This window comes from Xiphophorus couchianus, chromosome 9 (genome assembly GCF_001444195.1).
Source record: "Xiphophorus couchianus chromosome 9, X_couchianus-1.0, whole genome shotgun sequence".
NCBI lineage: Eukaryota > Metazoa > Chordata > Actinopteri > Cyprinodontiformes > Poeciliidae > Xiphophorus > Xiphophorus couchianus.
The window spans coordinates 21,193,339-21,208,351 of NC_040236.1; the positions used below are offsets into that span (position 1 = coordinate 21,193,339).

Below are 15,013 nucleotides of genomic sequence, written 5' to 3' on the forward strand. Positions count from 1 at the left end.
GCTGCACAAGACTTAAGGATAGGATGGAGGTTTGCCTTCCTGGAGGACAAGTACGCTAGAGAAATGGTTTATGTCAAAGGTCATTCTTATATTAGAATGGCCCAGTCAAAGTCCAGACCTAAATGCATATGACAAAACCTGAATGTTTGCGTTAAGAGGTTCTCCATCCAATATGACGACTTAAATTCACACATCTTGAAAGGTCTAATTTGTCAGAAACTTGTTTTAAAAACCATAAATCCCTTTCCTTCCAGTTTATCAGTGCGCATTGTTTTGTGTTCAAATCCCAATAAAATACATTAAAGTTTGTGGTTGCGACAAAAAGCGAAGAAGTCCAGGCGGCATGAAGACTTTTGTTACGCGCTGTACAGCGTGTCGTGTTGCTAAATCATCACATCTCACAGTGACGCACGTTGTTTCACGTGTTGTCCACGTTTTAAGCGGCGAACAAGCCCGTCTTACAGTCCAGTTCTCAGAGAAACGGCCTCCTCTCAGTGTGATCGTGGGTCGGTACCGGCCTCCTCTCCGCGTCGGCTCAGGAGGATTAGCGCCGGCTCTGCAGCTGCGCCCGAGGCCTGTCATTATCTGCGAGATGTGTCATCACGCTGAGCTGCTCTGCAGATGTTCCTCCGCGCTCCGCGGAGCAATGAGGGATTGATGGGGATGGTAGTAGAGGAGGAGGAGTGGCTCATCTGGGGGGAGAAGGACTGGGGAGTTGAGGGGAAGAGTTCGGCTCGATTGGGTGACGATGAAAACGAGTTAATGAACCTCGGTGCTCTGTCCCTGCATGCTCCTCAGATTCTCTCTGGTCTAGACGTCTCCTGACTCGCCCCGTGTGTCTTGTGTTCAGGAGTACAGAGTGTCCAGCTTCGAGCAGCGCCTCATCAGCGAGATTGAATATCGCCTGGAGCGTTCTCCGGTGGAGGAGTCGGACGACGACGTCCAGCACGACGAGGACTCCGCCGGCCAGGGGGTGGCGCCCTCCTTCGACCAGAAGCTGAAACACTACAAGGTGTTCGAGGGCATGCCGGTCACTTTCTCCTGCAAGGTCCACGGAGAACCCCAACCAAAGGTGCCCACCACTGATTCAAACGGTTTCATGGGATCACACTTTTTCCTTTCACACAACCTTCCATCAATACACTTGGATACAGCATTCTGTGTCCATTATCTTCAGAGATTGTTTTTGTGACCTACCGACATGAATAAGTTTGTTCACAGATATGTCATTAAAAAACAAGCCGCGCTATTGTTGTCCTACCACTTCCTGTCGTCTTCTTTGTAGTTTTTGCCAGTAGTAACATCCACTTGTTGATCATGTGACTCTTATGATGCGAAAAAAAGGTTTTTTCATTGCAGTTTTGCGAAATCCACCTCACATAGCGCTTAAAGCTTTTATCAAAAGACATGAGGTGTTTTTTGTTTTGTTTTTTTTTAATTGACGTGTTTCCATTAAGTGAATTTATTTTCATAATTCCAATTTGCGCAATTTTATGGTCAGTGTTTCAGTCAGCAGTCTTTTACATGATTACCTGCAGGTGATGACACTTATTTGGACAATTATTGTATTTCTGTCTTGTGAAACTAATTTTCTGAGTAGCTGAATTTTGAATTTTTGCTAACTGCGGGCCATAATCCTCAAATGATGTGTAATAAATGCTAGCACATGTGAAAACCTGGCTTTTAAAACATGATGTTCATAGAAAATCAGTGTAACAATAAAACTTGAGTGTTGAGTTTTTGCATCTTTTCCTTGCAGGTCTATTGGTTTAAAGATGGTAAGCAGATCTCCAAGAGGAGCGAACACTACCGGATCAGCCGGGATCCGGACGGCACCTGCTCGCTGCACACAGCGGCAGCCTCGCTGGACGACGACGGAAATTACACCATCCTGGCAGCAAACCCAGACGTAAGTCAGAAGAAAAAAAAAAAACATTTATCTGGGAGGCTGCAGATAACGCCCTGCTGGTCTGAACAGGAAGAAGGCGTTGAAGGAAGCAGGAACTCACTAACACCCTCAGAGGGGTGAAAGGTTCATGTAGGACAGGCTGTAGAGCAGCGCTCTCCTGCTTTATCAGACACATCTAGTTTCCTCCTGTTTTGTGTGACTGCCAGTCCTGGGTTCAGACTCCAGCTCTCTGTCCTCCCACTGCAGGGCCGGGTGAGCTGCACCGGCAGGATGATGGTCCAGGCGGTGAACCAGCGCGGCCGCAGCCCACGGATGGCTCCAGGTCACATGCGCAGGTGAGGATCCACTGTCTGACCGTGTTTTTTTCCCTCTTTCTTTATGCTGGGTCAAATTGCCTGTTAGTGTCGGGTCAGATTTGTTCTACTAAAGGGGGGAAATTTAGTGGCTTTTGTTTAATTAGCTGCGACAAACTGGCGACCTGTCCAGGGTGACCCCGCCTCTCGCCCGGAAAGTTAGCTGGAGATAGACACCAGCACCTCCTGACTCCACTAGGGACAAGGGTGTTGATTGATGGATTGATGGATCGATGGATTGATTGATGGATTGATGGATGGATGGATGGATGGATGTTCAGTCAGCTGCTGACTTGGCTAATCTGTTTCATTTTAAAAGCCAAGTGCAACCAACCAAGATCAAAACCACAATCGATGGAAATAAAGGGCGACGTAAATGTTTGAGAAAATAACAGACAAATGTACAACTATACATGATGTTTGAACATTTTCTCAATTATTTATTTCCATAATTCCTAAAATACTTGAATACTAGTATTCATAAAAATACTTGCGGGTGTACACGTGGGTAAGAAGTGGAAGTAGAAAGGACTAAAATGTGAAAACTTATAAGTGTTTAAGGGTAAATTTGGGGTTCAGTAAAATATATGGCAAAAGACACAATCCAGAACTGCATTCTGGGGGATGTAAGCAGAATAAAGGCTTTAGCTGCTCAACCTCTAGAGACTAGCTAAGCAAGGGAGGTAGCATCAACTCACTCAGTAGTTGGTTACCTAGCAACAACTTGTTGCACAACTAGTGCAGCAGCAGTTTCATGTTTCACAAAACTGCTTAAAAATAAAAAAACAACAGCATGAAGTGAAATCTGGATAAAGCAGGAAAGGTCACCAGTTTGACAGTATTTCTGATATTCAAAAGAAAAAACAAACCAATATAACTATCGACTGAAACGCTTCTATTGTGATATGTTTTTCAGCCATTCGGTTCCAATATTCAAAAGGGCAAACAAAACAAAACCTGTACTTTTTTAAAAGTTATCCATCCAGCTGCTGGCTGGCACGCCTGCTGCTGCAGCCCCTCGCATTTCTGCACAGATTCAGGCCAGAAAAGCTTCCAGGAGACTCATATTTACACAAGTGTTTGCCATGAACTGAACTCACACTCTGTTCTTTGTTTAACTGTTCATTCAAAGAAAATCTGAGTGTTAATGAGAGGGAACACATGCTTGTTCTGACCTTGTATACACGGTGTGTACTCATGCAAGCCCGGATAGTAAAAGATGATCACAGAGGCTGTGGACATAAAAACCACCTGTGAGCTGTTATCACCATGGACACGCCCCGATTAGATAACAGCGCCGCGTTGTTTTGGGTGAGGAGAGAGACCGAGATAACAATCGGTGCCCGAATGACCTTTTTTTCTTTTTGTTTGTTTCTGGGGTTTTTTTCTTCTATGTACAGCCCTGCTTCAGGTGCAGGTGGGATGGTGAGGTCACAGGGAGGATTCAGAGGAACACCTGTGGGTGCAGAGATCACAAACAGGAAGAGGGTTGATGTCAGACCTGACGGGGGAGGAGAGCGCACGCAGCTTTATTAAAATAACTGCTCCGGTTTGAGGGAGTTTTTCTTTCGCAAATCAAACATGTTCAATTTAAGAGCAAGTTTCTTCTTCTACAAAACTCACACCTCTCACTGTAAAACATACTGTTTGCTAACAAAATGGTTTATTTCCCCTTTAAGCTGGTTCTGTGGCGAGCATTTGCACACATATATTCTGCTTCTTGCTTAATCCTGTTTTACTTAAACCTCTAAGTAACCCCCTAGCTCCAAGAGGGCAAAGAAAATTATTTAGCGGAGATTAAAAAAAATACGGTAATTGAAAGCACAGACTTCGTCCACTTCAAGAGCAAGCCATTCAATTGGAGCACAAAAACTTACTTTTTAGGAGGACAAATATGTAAGCAGGATTTTGAGTTTTGAGCAGGACAGATTTCAAAAATCATACACTGTTTTTTAGAAAGACAATTCCCCCAAATGTAGTGCTTAAAAAGTTTTCTCTGTAAGTTTGTAATTCATTAGGTAAAAGCTTTGTTCTTCAATTAAATAGGGCTTTAACAATTATTAATTATTATTCGATTATTGAAATAAACGTCAACCAATTTAGTGATCAGTTAATCATTAACTGTAGTATACAGACTGAAGAGAAGGCCATTTGCTGAATGGACAACATATTCAGAGCAGTAATTAAGACAAAACTCTACAAAAATATTTCTATTTTACATGTAAGATAAAAAAAACTCTTTGCCTGTAAGTACGTTCTACTTAGAACTTCTCAAGTCACATAGTTTGTTTCTCCTGGCTGAAACTCTGCAGAAAATCAAAAGAAAATCTCCTATTAAGCTCGTTTTGCTGTCCAATTATTATCACGTTTAACCAAAAACTAGCCAACAGATTAGTCTTGAAGTTAAAAATATTTAATTTGCAACAATTGATAAATCATACACTAAAGGGATGCTACACTGACTGCATTTAGACAATTAAATGTTTAAATTCTTATTTAAAAAAGGAAATGATTTGTACTTTTTAAATGCATTTCTATTCATGTATAAAATAAGCTCGAGGTTAAATAAAAATGGGCAGAATGTGCCAATTTGCTTTATTAACTATTGTCAAAATAATCAATTACTAAAATGATACAATTAATGAATTTATGTTTGGACGCCGTCCTTGCCTGCAGCAGGTTCTGTAGGAAAACAACAGACTGATAACTATATGCAACTCCTGAACTCAATCCAATGCAAAGAAAACCTGATGATTTTCTGCACAAGTAGAAATGATGTTTACTCCCTAGCAGAGCATCGTTTATTGACATCAGGGAAATCTGCGCTCAGCTGAAGTTTGCATCTGTTCAGTTCAAAAGCTGGCGCCACTCTATTGGGCTTAAACCGCCCGCCCAAAATCATTACACTCCCCTAACCGTACTCACTGCTGTCCTCTGCGTCTCTGCCAGGCCCCGATCTCGGTCCAGAGACAGCGGTGACGAGAACGACAACATCCAAGAGCGTCACTTCCGCCCTCACTTCCTGCAGGCGCCTGGTGACCTGATCGTCCAGGAGGGCCGCCTGTGCCGGATGGACTGCAAGGTGAGGGCACACCCCTGGCTCTAGCTGCACCGGTCTGGAGGAAAGAAGGTCAGAGCAGTTCGCTGCTGCTTCGTCCAATCAGCTCCTAATAGAAACCATCTGGCCCATAGATTGGTCAATGCATTTGTTTTGTTTTAGATGCTCTTGCTTTGTAGCAACAGAGATCCCCCTCACACCACCATGCTGATCTGTTATGTCATTTTTACTTCAGTCCTTTGTTACCTGGCAACATATAGAAACACAGTAAAGAAACTGGGATTATTTGTTTAACCTCCTGTGATTTAAAAATAAAAAGTCTCCATCTGCATCAACCACCTGCAGAGGACAGGCCAAAGTTGTGTCATTCTTGAACTGCAAATGGCCCCCGGGCCGCACTTTGGACACCCCTGTTCTATATTAAAATGAAGCGGATAGAATCCTCTAAAATAACAGAGAATGACTGGGGAGGAAAAAAACCCCAGTTCCAAACCAACGGGAATATGATAATCATAGTAATACAGAAAGCGTTTTCAGATCCACCCTTTAATTCAGTGTCTGGATCGTTCAGAGGGAGGCTCCATGTCAGCGCTGCCAAAGAAACATTTCCACACTTTTTCCTTGATTTAGTCTGTAGGAAATAAGGAGAACTGGCTCAAAGGAGACATTTGCTTTCTTATGAATGTCTCACCATAAATGGAGAGAATGCAAAGATGGAAGCCTTGAAGGACCAAGTCCAATTTCTGCTCGCAATTACCATAAGTAAGATGTTTTACCTCGCCTCCTTGCAACATTTACAAACTACTTAAAGCTGGTTCATGTAATAAAAGAAAACAGACCCACAATTAACTCGCTATAAAAAGATGGTCTTTTTATGCCTGTAAAAAAAAAACTGCTCTCCATTTTTTCTTGGTCTGTGTATTTATAGCGAAGATTTATCTACAAGACCTGTGTGGAAAAAAAAACCCAAAAACAGCCGGACTTCCGGACCCGTCCAACGGCGCCTACACCGCTAAAACAAAATCTTACCAATGCTTCGTCTAGATTCTAGTGCTATTATCTCATCGCACTTGTAAGTTACTTGCTAACTTACAAGTAACTTTTCAAAGTATGGCAGCTTGTTTTAAAGTTAATAATTCCTCAATATTGATTAAAAAATAAACATAGTTTTAGTGGTAGATCTTTTGATTCATGAATCAGGCAGGCAAAAGCCTTGGTTTCAGTCTAATCCTTTTTTGTAAATTAAGGGTTTGTAAAGTGGATTTCTTGCTTTTATTCTTTGTGTAATGTTAATTTACCAAAGTAAAATGAAACTGAACTGAAAAATGTCTCGTTATAAGTGAAATAATCTGCCAGTGGATTTATATTGATTTTATCAATATAAAGGAATTATTGACTTAAAACAAGCTTCAATATCTTGGTGACAAGTTACTTTTAAGTTAGTTTTGTCTTATTTCAAGTGTATATTTGCTCTTGAAACTAAATTAAAAAAATACTTGGTAAGATTTTGTTTTTCCACTGTAGTCATGTCACATCCCTTTGTGATTTTCCATGAACGCCGCTGAACTGGAATTTCAGCAGAGGCGTTTGGGAACGGTGAATGTTCCAGGTGGGCCAGGTGTTGGGTTTCTCACCCAGATTTCGTCCTTTGTTCAGCTTGTTCCCATGACGAAGCATGCAGGTGACTGGGCTCCGTCAGATAAACACAACAGAGATAAAACAAACACTGCTGTCTCCGTCCTCTCAGTAAACACAGAGAACACATGCGGCTGACGCACTCCGTTCTCCGAGAACAACAAGCAAAGGGCGCAAGCCTGGAAATTCTCTTCCACACATTCACCTCAGTACGATGACTTTTTGACGTTTCCTTCCGCCCGCAGGTGAGCGGCCTGCCGACCCCCGACCTCGTCTGGCAGCTGAACGGACACGCCATCCGTCCCGACTCGTCCCACAAGATGCTGGTGAGGGAGAACGGGGTGCACTCTCTGGTCATCGAGCCGGTGACGAGCCGCGACGCCGGCATTTACACGTGCATCGCCAGCAACCGGGCCGGCCAGAACTCCTTCAACCTGGAGCTCATCGTCGCAGGTGAGCTAAAAGGTCGAGCGGACGACGACCGCGGGCGCGGTTTTTGCCGTCGCCTCGGTAACGATAACTCTCTCGACAGCTAAAGAGATGCACAAGGTGCCCTCGTTCGTGGAGAAGCTGCAGAACACGAGCGTGGCGGAGGGTCACCCCGTGCGGCTGGAGTGCCGCGTCATGGGCGTCCCTCACCCGCAGATCTTCTGGAAGAGGGAGAACGAGTCCTTCACTCACAACACAGACAGAATCAGGTACAGGTCTGCAGTTCTTGCTTTTCCAGAGCAACTCGTCTTCGCAACGTTTTCCACATTTTGTCACATTACAGACACTGAGTATGTATTTTACCGGGATTTTACATGGGATTTAATATAATGGACTAATGCACAGAAATGGGAGGAAGAGGAAAAAGGCTACCCTGTTGTTGCCATGGAAGCCTGAAACTTTTGCACTTTTCAGAACCACATTTACGTGTCTGTTAGGGTATGCATCATCCAGCTTTGCAGATGGATATAAAAAATTCTGCACATTTTCTGCAAAACAAAGCCAAGTCACATTTGATTGAGATCATCTGTCTGGGCAAGTTTTCTTAAATTAAGGTCTGGACTTTGACTGGGCCACTCTAACCGTTTTCAGTGTAAAAGAGGCTGAATACAAATGAGTGCAACACTTTGGATTTTAATCAAGTTTGAAAATGCATTGGATGGTTCATCGCATTAAATCCCAGTAAAACGTCTGCGGTTTCAGGGTTAGAAGTAAATTTGTATCAGTAACACTGATGGCTCCTTCCCAGCATGCACCAGGACAACTGCGGCTACCTGTGTATGATAATCCAGCCGGCTCTGAAGGAAGACGCCGGTTGGTACACCGTGTCTGCCAAGAACGACGCCGGCATCGTTTCCAGCACCGCACGCCTTGACGTTCACAGTAGGTTCAAACCGCCTGCAGAGTCGCACGTTTCCTCCCACGTACTTTGCCGCCGCGGTCTCCAACTCTCCGTTTCCCCCTCCTCAGCTCAGTGGCAGCAGCCGAACCTCCCGAAGCCCAAGAAGGTCCGCCCCTCAGCCAGCCGCTACGCCGCGCTGACGGAGAGGGGGCTGGACGTGAAGGCGGCCTTCTTTCCCGACTCCAGCCCGCTGCCACCCGGCGGCCTGGTGGAAAGCGACGACCTGTAACGGGGACGCAGAGATTTTTGACTCCAACCCCCTCCCACCTGTGAAGGCTGCCCTCAGTCCCCTCCTCCCCCAACACTCCTGAGACATAAACAGAGGCAGGGGGCAGACTGAACTCTAGTCCACCACTGAACTGAAGAGATGGGGAGGGTGCAACTGTGGCTTCCTTCTTATAAACCCTTTATAGTAAAGAAATTAAGGTGACTTGGAAGGTGATTGAAGTGCTTATGATGAGAGAAGAGTTAAAGTGCCTCTTAATTCTGTAAAGATTGAAACTCGTGCAACACAGATTCACTACACATGCACACGTCTGATACCTGCAGTAATGGATCCGAGTGCCCAGAATTTAAAGGGACTGGAAGAGGTGAGCTCTTCCATGTCGAATGTTGAAGGTCTGGTATGATGAAGGTTTGAGGTTAAGTTGAGCAGGATGTATGTGGAAGAGCAGGTGTACAGTGGAGTGAGAGTAAAAGGCTTTAAAGATGGTTCATTTAGTCGATTTCCCTCTACTTTGGAGGTTTATTTTTCCTAGCCGTGTGCAATGTAATGTTCTGACTCATGAAAGGTTTCAGTGTAGCTCTCCTACGCAGCACAGATCACACTATCTTATTCTATTTGCCTTCCCCACCATCCTATCTTAAATTATACCTTCAAAAAAAAAAAGAAATGAAGTTTTATAAACGTACTGCCTTAAATCGCTTCAATTAAACAACTTTTCTTTGCATGTTCTTTTCAGACTCCTGTATAGTGCCAAACAGCTTTTACATGGATGTATAAAACACAACTTCTTGCAGTATTCAGGGGTAATAAACACTCAAAATAATAAAAAAAAAAAAAAAAAAAAGAAATTAAAATATATTTATATCTATCATTTTGTCCCCGTTTAGATCTTGTATCAGCTGACCTTAAAGTGCTGGCACGTTTCTATGCCAATCAGTGCCTGTGTACAGATTGTTCTCCTGATTTCATTTTAGCTCATGAACTGTAATAAAATTCCAGATCTGAAGAAAGTGAAATGTTTTTATAAACCTCATTATGGAAATATTTTTTAGAAGGATCCATTTTGTAGGCAGTGTAAAAGCTAAAATTAGGTCAATATGTGGGCTATAACTAGCAGGTTGACTGAAACTGAACTACTAAACGGAGCGGGTCAAAGATAGTCAACATGATACAGCGTTTGAGCTCATTCTGGTCATTTTCATGCAACAAACACAAGCTGGTTGGGCTTTGACACAAACCTGGAGCCTGCATAACCTCTCAGCATCGCAAGCCCTGATTTGGGTCCGACCGATATGCACCCTTTAGCAGGTGCCTCCTAAATTTCTTCACCGATAGACAAAAGCACAATGAAGACCAGTGGACAAAGCGATGTTGACATTTTTTTGAAAAGGATAAAATACAAAAGGGTTGTACTTTTTGCAATGCAATGCAAACATTGAGAGCAGGAGGGCAAAAACATGTAAAGTTGCTAATTCATTCGACTTTTTAAATGATTCTTTATAATGGTAGAGATGAACCTAGTAACTTCTTACTACTGAACATGACAGTCACCTCTGTCGTCCCTGCAGGTCCGAAGCTGTAACCAAACACGGAAAACATTCCCCAATCTAAAAATACCACCCCCACCTCTAATTTTCTCCAGCTGCAGCCCAAAGGGCCTCGTTCCCGGACAGGCCCCCACCAGAGGTGGAATCAGGAGGGCGATGGTGTTGGGAAGATAGAGGGGGTAACATGTGCTGGGGGGGATCTCCCGAGGGAGGTGGGGAAAAACAAAACATGAGCGCTGGAATCAGTCATGGAAAATGAGCCGCAGCGTTAAATCTGGTGATTAAATTTAGGACCCCGGGGCACAGAGGTCTGGACAGGGCCAGACACTTCGGAGTCAGCAGTGTTAGTCACAACACACACACACAATGCGACTCAGCAGGACAGCCCTCTGAAGGCAGATGAGGGATTTCATCTTCTAACTCAGCCTCATCTCCATCCATATTAGCATAAAGCCGTCGCTCATCATTAGCATCCTTGCTTAAACAAGACATCCAGAACTGAAAGGCTTTCCTCCCTTATGCACCAGTGATGCCGCTCCCTACATGGCCAGCTGCAGTCCACCGTCTGCCACCAGCACCTGTCCTGTAACGTATGAAGAGTCCAACAGGAAGAGGACGGCCGTGGCTACCTCCTCTGGCGTGCCAAACCTCCCCAAAGGGATGGAGCGCGCTCTGGCCTCCTCCTTGAGCCCCATGGTCATGTCAGTGTGGATGAAACCTAAAAGGAGAAAGGAAAAAAGTTGACTGAAAACAGAAAAATGAAGGCGGTGACGTGTGAAGAGTGTGTGCCAAGGTCGTACCTGGAGCCAACAGGTTAACCCGGATGTTACGTGAAGCTACTTCTTTGGCTAGCGACCGAGTGAAACCTTCTAAACCGGCTTTACTGGCACCGTACGCGCACTGGCCACAGTTTCCCTTCAGGCCCACCACAGAGCCTGAAAACACGGCTCCGTTAAGGCAACCAGGTGTGATGGGAACGCGTGCAAACACAGCTGTTTGTTCCACAAACGATTCAAATCAAATTACCTCAGTGATTTCTTAACATGCATTCCTTTAAATAATAATAATTAAAAAAAACATGTAATAAAGGGAATTTTAACGGTTAAATCGTGAGGTTTTCTTGGGAATTACCCTGTCTGAACTCAGTAAACTCGTAAAATAATTTACAATATAATGTAAAACAAAAAAAAATTATTTAGTGCTATTCTATGAATTCCATCTATGTAAGGTCAACGATGTGACTCTGCTGCCTCCTGGTGTCTAAACTGCTAACCTACAGCTAATGTAGAAGCTCTGAAGCAGACCTATGTTAACGATGGCCGCTCCCGGGGTCCGCAGCATGCTGCGCAGTGCGGCCCTGCAGGTCAGCATGGGGCCCAGCAGGTTGGTGTGGAGCACTGCCACCACTTCTTCAGGCTTCGTCCTCAGCAGCAGAGCATCCCTGATGACAGGATCATAAATATTCATACAGCGCCCCTCACAGTCACTACCATCCTTAAGAAGCTTAAAGATATTTTACATAAATTAATCTTCTTAGGTGTACCTTAATCCAATACTGAATAAAATATATATTTTGGTACTTTGTACAACCACCACTGTCTAACAGGACAGGTTTTCCAGTAACAATTATCACACAGAGACAGAGATTTTTGACCCCTCTAAATAATTTTCTCCAAAGCGCTCGACTCTTTAACCCAACTCACAGATTTCTAAAAGATTAAAATCTGGGTGCTGATATGTTAATAATAATAATAATAATAATAATGGTAACTTTATTTATAAACCACTTCCAAACAACATGCTTAACATTTACAAGGAGTTAACAAAAGCCCTACAGTAAAACAAAACAGTTTAAAAACATAAAATACCACAACAGATATAAAACCTCTTGTTTCTGGTGAAGCACTTCTGTGTTCATTTGCTCATTTCTTGATCAACATGTTGACAGTTAATGGAAACCAGGCCCACAGCACCACTGTTCCTCCACCATGCTTATCAGGGGCGCCAGCGGCTTTTTCACATGTCCCTTCTGTGTTTCACACTAAACCAACTTGGAGTATTTGCAGCCAAAAAGCTCAACATTGGCTAAATCTGAAATAACGTAAGCATAAATGAAGAAATGCTTAAGTTATATTTAATTTACTGAAATCTTTGTTCCCTGAAATGTACTAATATTAAAAGTTGGATTTTTAATGCTATACTAAAAATACATTTCTCTTAAGCCTTTCAGCGCATCAGTTATCAAGTTGGGTACACAGGCCGAAATATGTTAATACTTCTAGAAATGCAGCTGAGATTTCTACTCCGCTGCCCACCTGTTGATTCCAGCGGCGTTCACAAGGTAAGCGATGTCTCCACAGGTCTTCTGGATAGTTTCAAAGGTTTCCTGCACCTGTTGCTCCTTAGAGACGTCACAGCTGAAGGCCCTGTGGTCAGCTGAGGAGCACACACACACACACACACACACACACACACACACAACATTTCTGTGAGTGAGCGAGCCAATGCATTGTTACAATCTGTTCTTAACTAAATGAGCAGACAAACTTCAACTTTTCTGTTTAAACTCTTTAGACCAGCAAGTATGAAGGGGAACTGTACAGCGAACGGTAGCACAAAGAGTCAGTGTGTGGAAAAGACGTTGCATGTGGAAGGTTTTTGTTATGGAGGATATGGCGTTCTGTCCACAGAGGCTCCAGCAATGGGGCATAAAAATTGAAAAACACAAAGAAAATGTTGCTTAACACATGGATAGCTGATACGACAAGAAAAGGTACATAATAATGGAAATTTGCCTGTCCATCCACTTCAAGTATAATTCAGATAAACACAAAGGTCACCACTGGCCCGACGGCGTGCCCCCCATGGCCTGTAAGCTGTTTGTTGTTTTTACCTCAGAGTGGCTAACTCTGGTATTCCTATGTTGATTTGATACAGTAGGGGCTTCCACACTTCCAATATCAGCACCTTATGTCACGTTTTTCTGCCATTAAAACTGTTTAATCGTTGTTAACAGGTCGTGACCTGTCTTTCCGAGCCGCCGAGCCTACGAGGCTCGCGCTGGGTTTACACCTGTGCTGCAGCGAAGGAGACCAGCTGCGGCTGGGCAGAGCTGCACAGGTGTGCGTTAGAATCATGGCAGCAAACCAGCAAAACGCAAAGAACTTGGTACAGTTTCCCCCGCAAACTAACCGACTGGGTTGAGTAATGCTGTTGGATGCAGGTAATGTAAAATTGACAAGAAAGAAATAAAGAAAAAAAGAGAGAAGGAAGGCCAGCCAGCCAGATAAATAAATAAATAAATAAATAAATGTGTGTGTGTGTGTGTGTGGGTGTGGGTGTGTGTGTGTGCCAGAGAAGTAGCAATGGGAGGACTTGTAATGGGGGGAAGAAGGCCGGGCTCTTTTCATGCTGAAACCGCCACTGCGTCTTTGCCTCCTTCGCAAATGAAAGCAAAGTTTTTCACATGTTCACGAATTACAGCACCTCCGTGTAGGGCAGCTACAGCAGCCTCGGCTGCCTCCTGGTTCCTGGAGACCACTGCCACCCTGCGGCCCCTCTCTGCCAGCAGGCGGGCCACAGCCTCCCCAATCCCCCTGGAGCCTCCACAGACCACCGCCAGCCTGGACATGACCCTACCGGGGAGGACACAATCCCACCCGAACAGTTTAGAGGGGAAACTATCATTTTCAGCAAAGTAGCCTGGGATTATTAAAATGTTTTCGGCTCAATGTAACAACTGTCATTTATAATTTACACACTTCATCTCTGTGACATTTTACACATACAACTGGTTCTTACCTTATTTCGTTCTGTCAAACCTCATCAGCTGCCTTGTCTGCCTTAGTAAAGCGAGACCAGCATTTATTCTGAATACACAGACGCCGCCATGTTTCCGAGCCTATATATGCGTTGCTAAGCACCAGCCAACAGAGGGCGCTGTGGGCCCACTGAAAACAGACACACCGGTTGAAAATGTCGCTTTCCTACTAGCTTGTTTGAAGTAATATTTTCGATAAGTATTATGCAGCCAGAATGTTTTAATTGAATCACAATTTTCGGAGAAGTATATAAAAGGCGGAAGTAAAACTTTAGCTAAAGCATGGTCGTGACTTGACAACAGGAAATGTTCAGTAGTTGTCTAAAATGGGGTTCAGTTTCATACCTACTGAATTTATTTATCACATTGCAATCCTAAGATGGAAAGTATTTTGTGATACTTACAAACGTTTTTGCTGTAAAATGGAAAAGATATTTTATTTTACAATTTTTTAAAACGTATTCCCAAACCTACAACAGACTGGCTGAAAGTGGGGGGACCAGCAGGTCAACAACTTCAAACTCACACCCACAGCTGCAATGGAATGATTAAGACGAAAAGTAAACATTTGTGCTAAAGTGGCCTTTAGCACAAATGTTAAGTCCAGAACAAAATACTATTGATAATCTGCTGCAAGACTTGTAAGTCAATGTGAACAGACACTCTGCACTTCAGATATATAGAGCAAAGAAACATTTCAGTCTTTAAAAGTGCAAAGCTACCATTAAGAGCAATAAAAAAAAAAGCTCATCCTAGGAGAAAAAAAGCAAAAGACAACAGCCTGCATTGCAGAAAAATGAGTAATGACAGGAATGGGTGGCCTTGTCCCACACCTGAACATCACACTGCTTCTCTGCAAGATTTATCTGCTGAAGTTAAACAACATTAACGTCTAGCACACCTTTGCCCCCCCGGAGTCCTGTGAATCATATCCTCTCTGCAGCAGAAATCAGCGTGTGTTTTAAACATCCCAGCTCCTTAACACGGTGTTCCTGACTGTAGTGTAGCTGCAGAGCCAAATTGGATTTGTATTCACATCACCTCCCGAACACATTACTCCTCTCTGTCACACCTT

General features: G+C 43.7%; 2 protein-coding genes and 1 long non-coding RNA gene across 8 annotated transcripts in view; 1 reads left to right on the top strand and 2 right to left on the bottom strand.

Moving 5' to 3' along the window:
* palld (palladin, cytoskeletal associated protein) overlaps nt 1-9,429 on the top strand; it is a 74,126-nt gene extending 64,697 nt beyond the window's left edge. For all 6 annotated transcript variants that reach the window (XM_028028808.1, XM_028028811.1, XM_028028807.1 and 3 more), the window contains 8 exons: nt 851-1,072; nt 1,760-1,909; nt 2,156-2,244; nt 5,212-5,344; nt 7,201-7,408; nt 7,488-7,653; nt 8,193-8,326; nt 8,414-9,429. In XM_028028808.1, the coding sequence (XP_027884609.1) occupies nt 851-1,072; nt 1,760-1,909; nt 2,156-2,244; nt 5,212-5,344; nt 7,201-7,408; nt 7,488-7,653; nt 8,193-8,326; nt 8,414-8,574 (1,263 nt within the window). In that variant the 3' untranslated portion in view covers nt 8,575-9,429. The remainder of the gene's footprint in view (nt 1-850; nt 1,073-1,759; nt 1,910-2,155; nt 2,245-5,211; nt 5,345-7,200; nt 7,409-7,487; nt 7,654-8,192; nt 8,327-8,413) is intronic.
* LOC114151544 (uncharacterized) lies at nt 2,677-5,305 on the bottom strand. Its single transcript, XR_003596952.1, has 2 exons — nt 5,188-5,305; nt 2,677-3,718 (listed from the first exon to the last, which is right to left on the bottom strand). It is a non-coding gene; the product is annotated as an uncharacterized LOC114151544 (long non-coding RNA).
* Nucleotides 9,430-9,937: 508 nt separating the features above from the next.
* On the bottom strand, nt 9,938-14,067 carry cbr4 (carbonyl reductase 4). The gene is made up of 6 exons (XM_028028815.1): nt 13,920-14,067; nt 13,605-13,753; nt 12,434-12,554; nt 11,423-11,559; nt 10,919-11,053; nt 9,938-10,836 (listed from the first exon to the last, which is right to left on the bottom strand). The coding sequence occupies exons 2-6, from the start codon at nt 13,747-13,749 to the stop codon at nt 10,658-10,660; spliced, it is 717 nt and encodes a 238-aa protein (XP_027884616.1). The 5' UTR covers nt 13,750-13,753; nt 13,920-14,067; the 3' UTR covers nt 9,938-10,657.
* Between the last annotated feature and the right edge of the window lie 946 nt (nt 14,068-15,013).

Coding starts and splice junctions, on each gene's coding strand:
- cbr4 (XM_028028815.1), bottom strand. CDS start 13,749: ATGTCCAGGCTGGCGGTGGTCTGTGGAGGCTCCAGGGGGATTGGGGAG. Junction 12,555..13,604: donor TGTAGCTGCCCTACACGGAG/GTGCTGTAATTC, acceptor TGTGCTCCTCAG/CTGACCACAGGGCCTTCAGC. Junction 11,560..12,433: donor AACGCCGCTGGAATCAACAG/GTGGGCAGCGGA, acceptor TCCTGTCATCAG/GGATGCTCTGCTGCTGAGGA.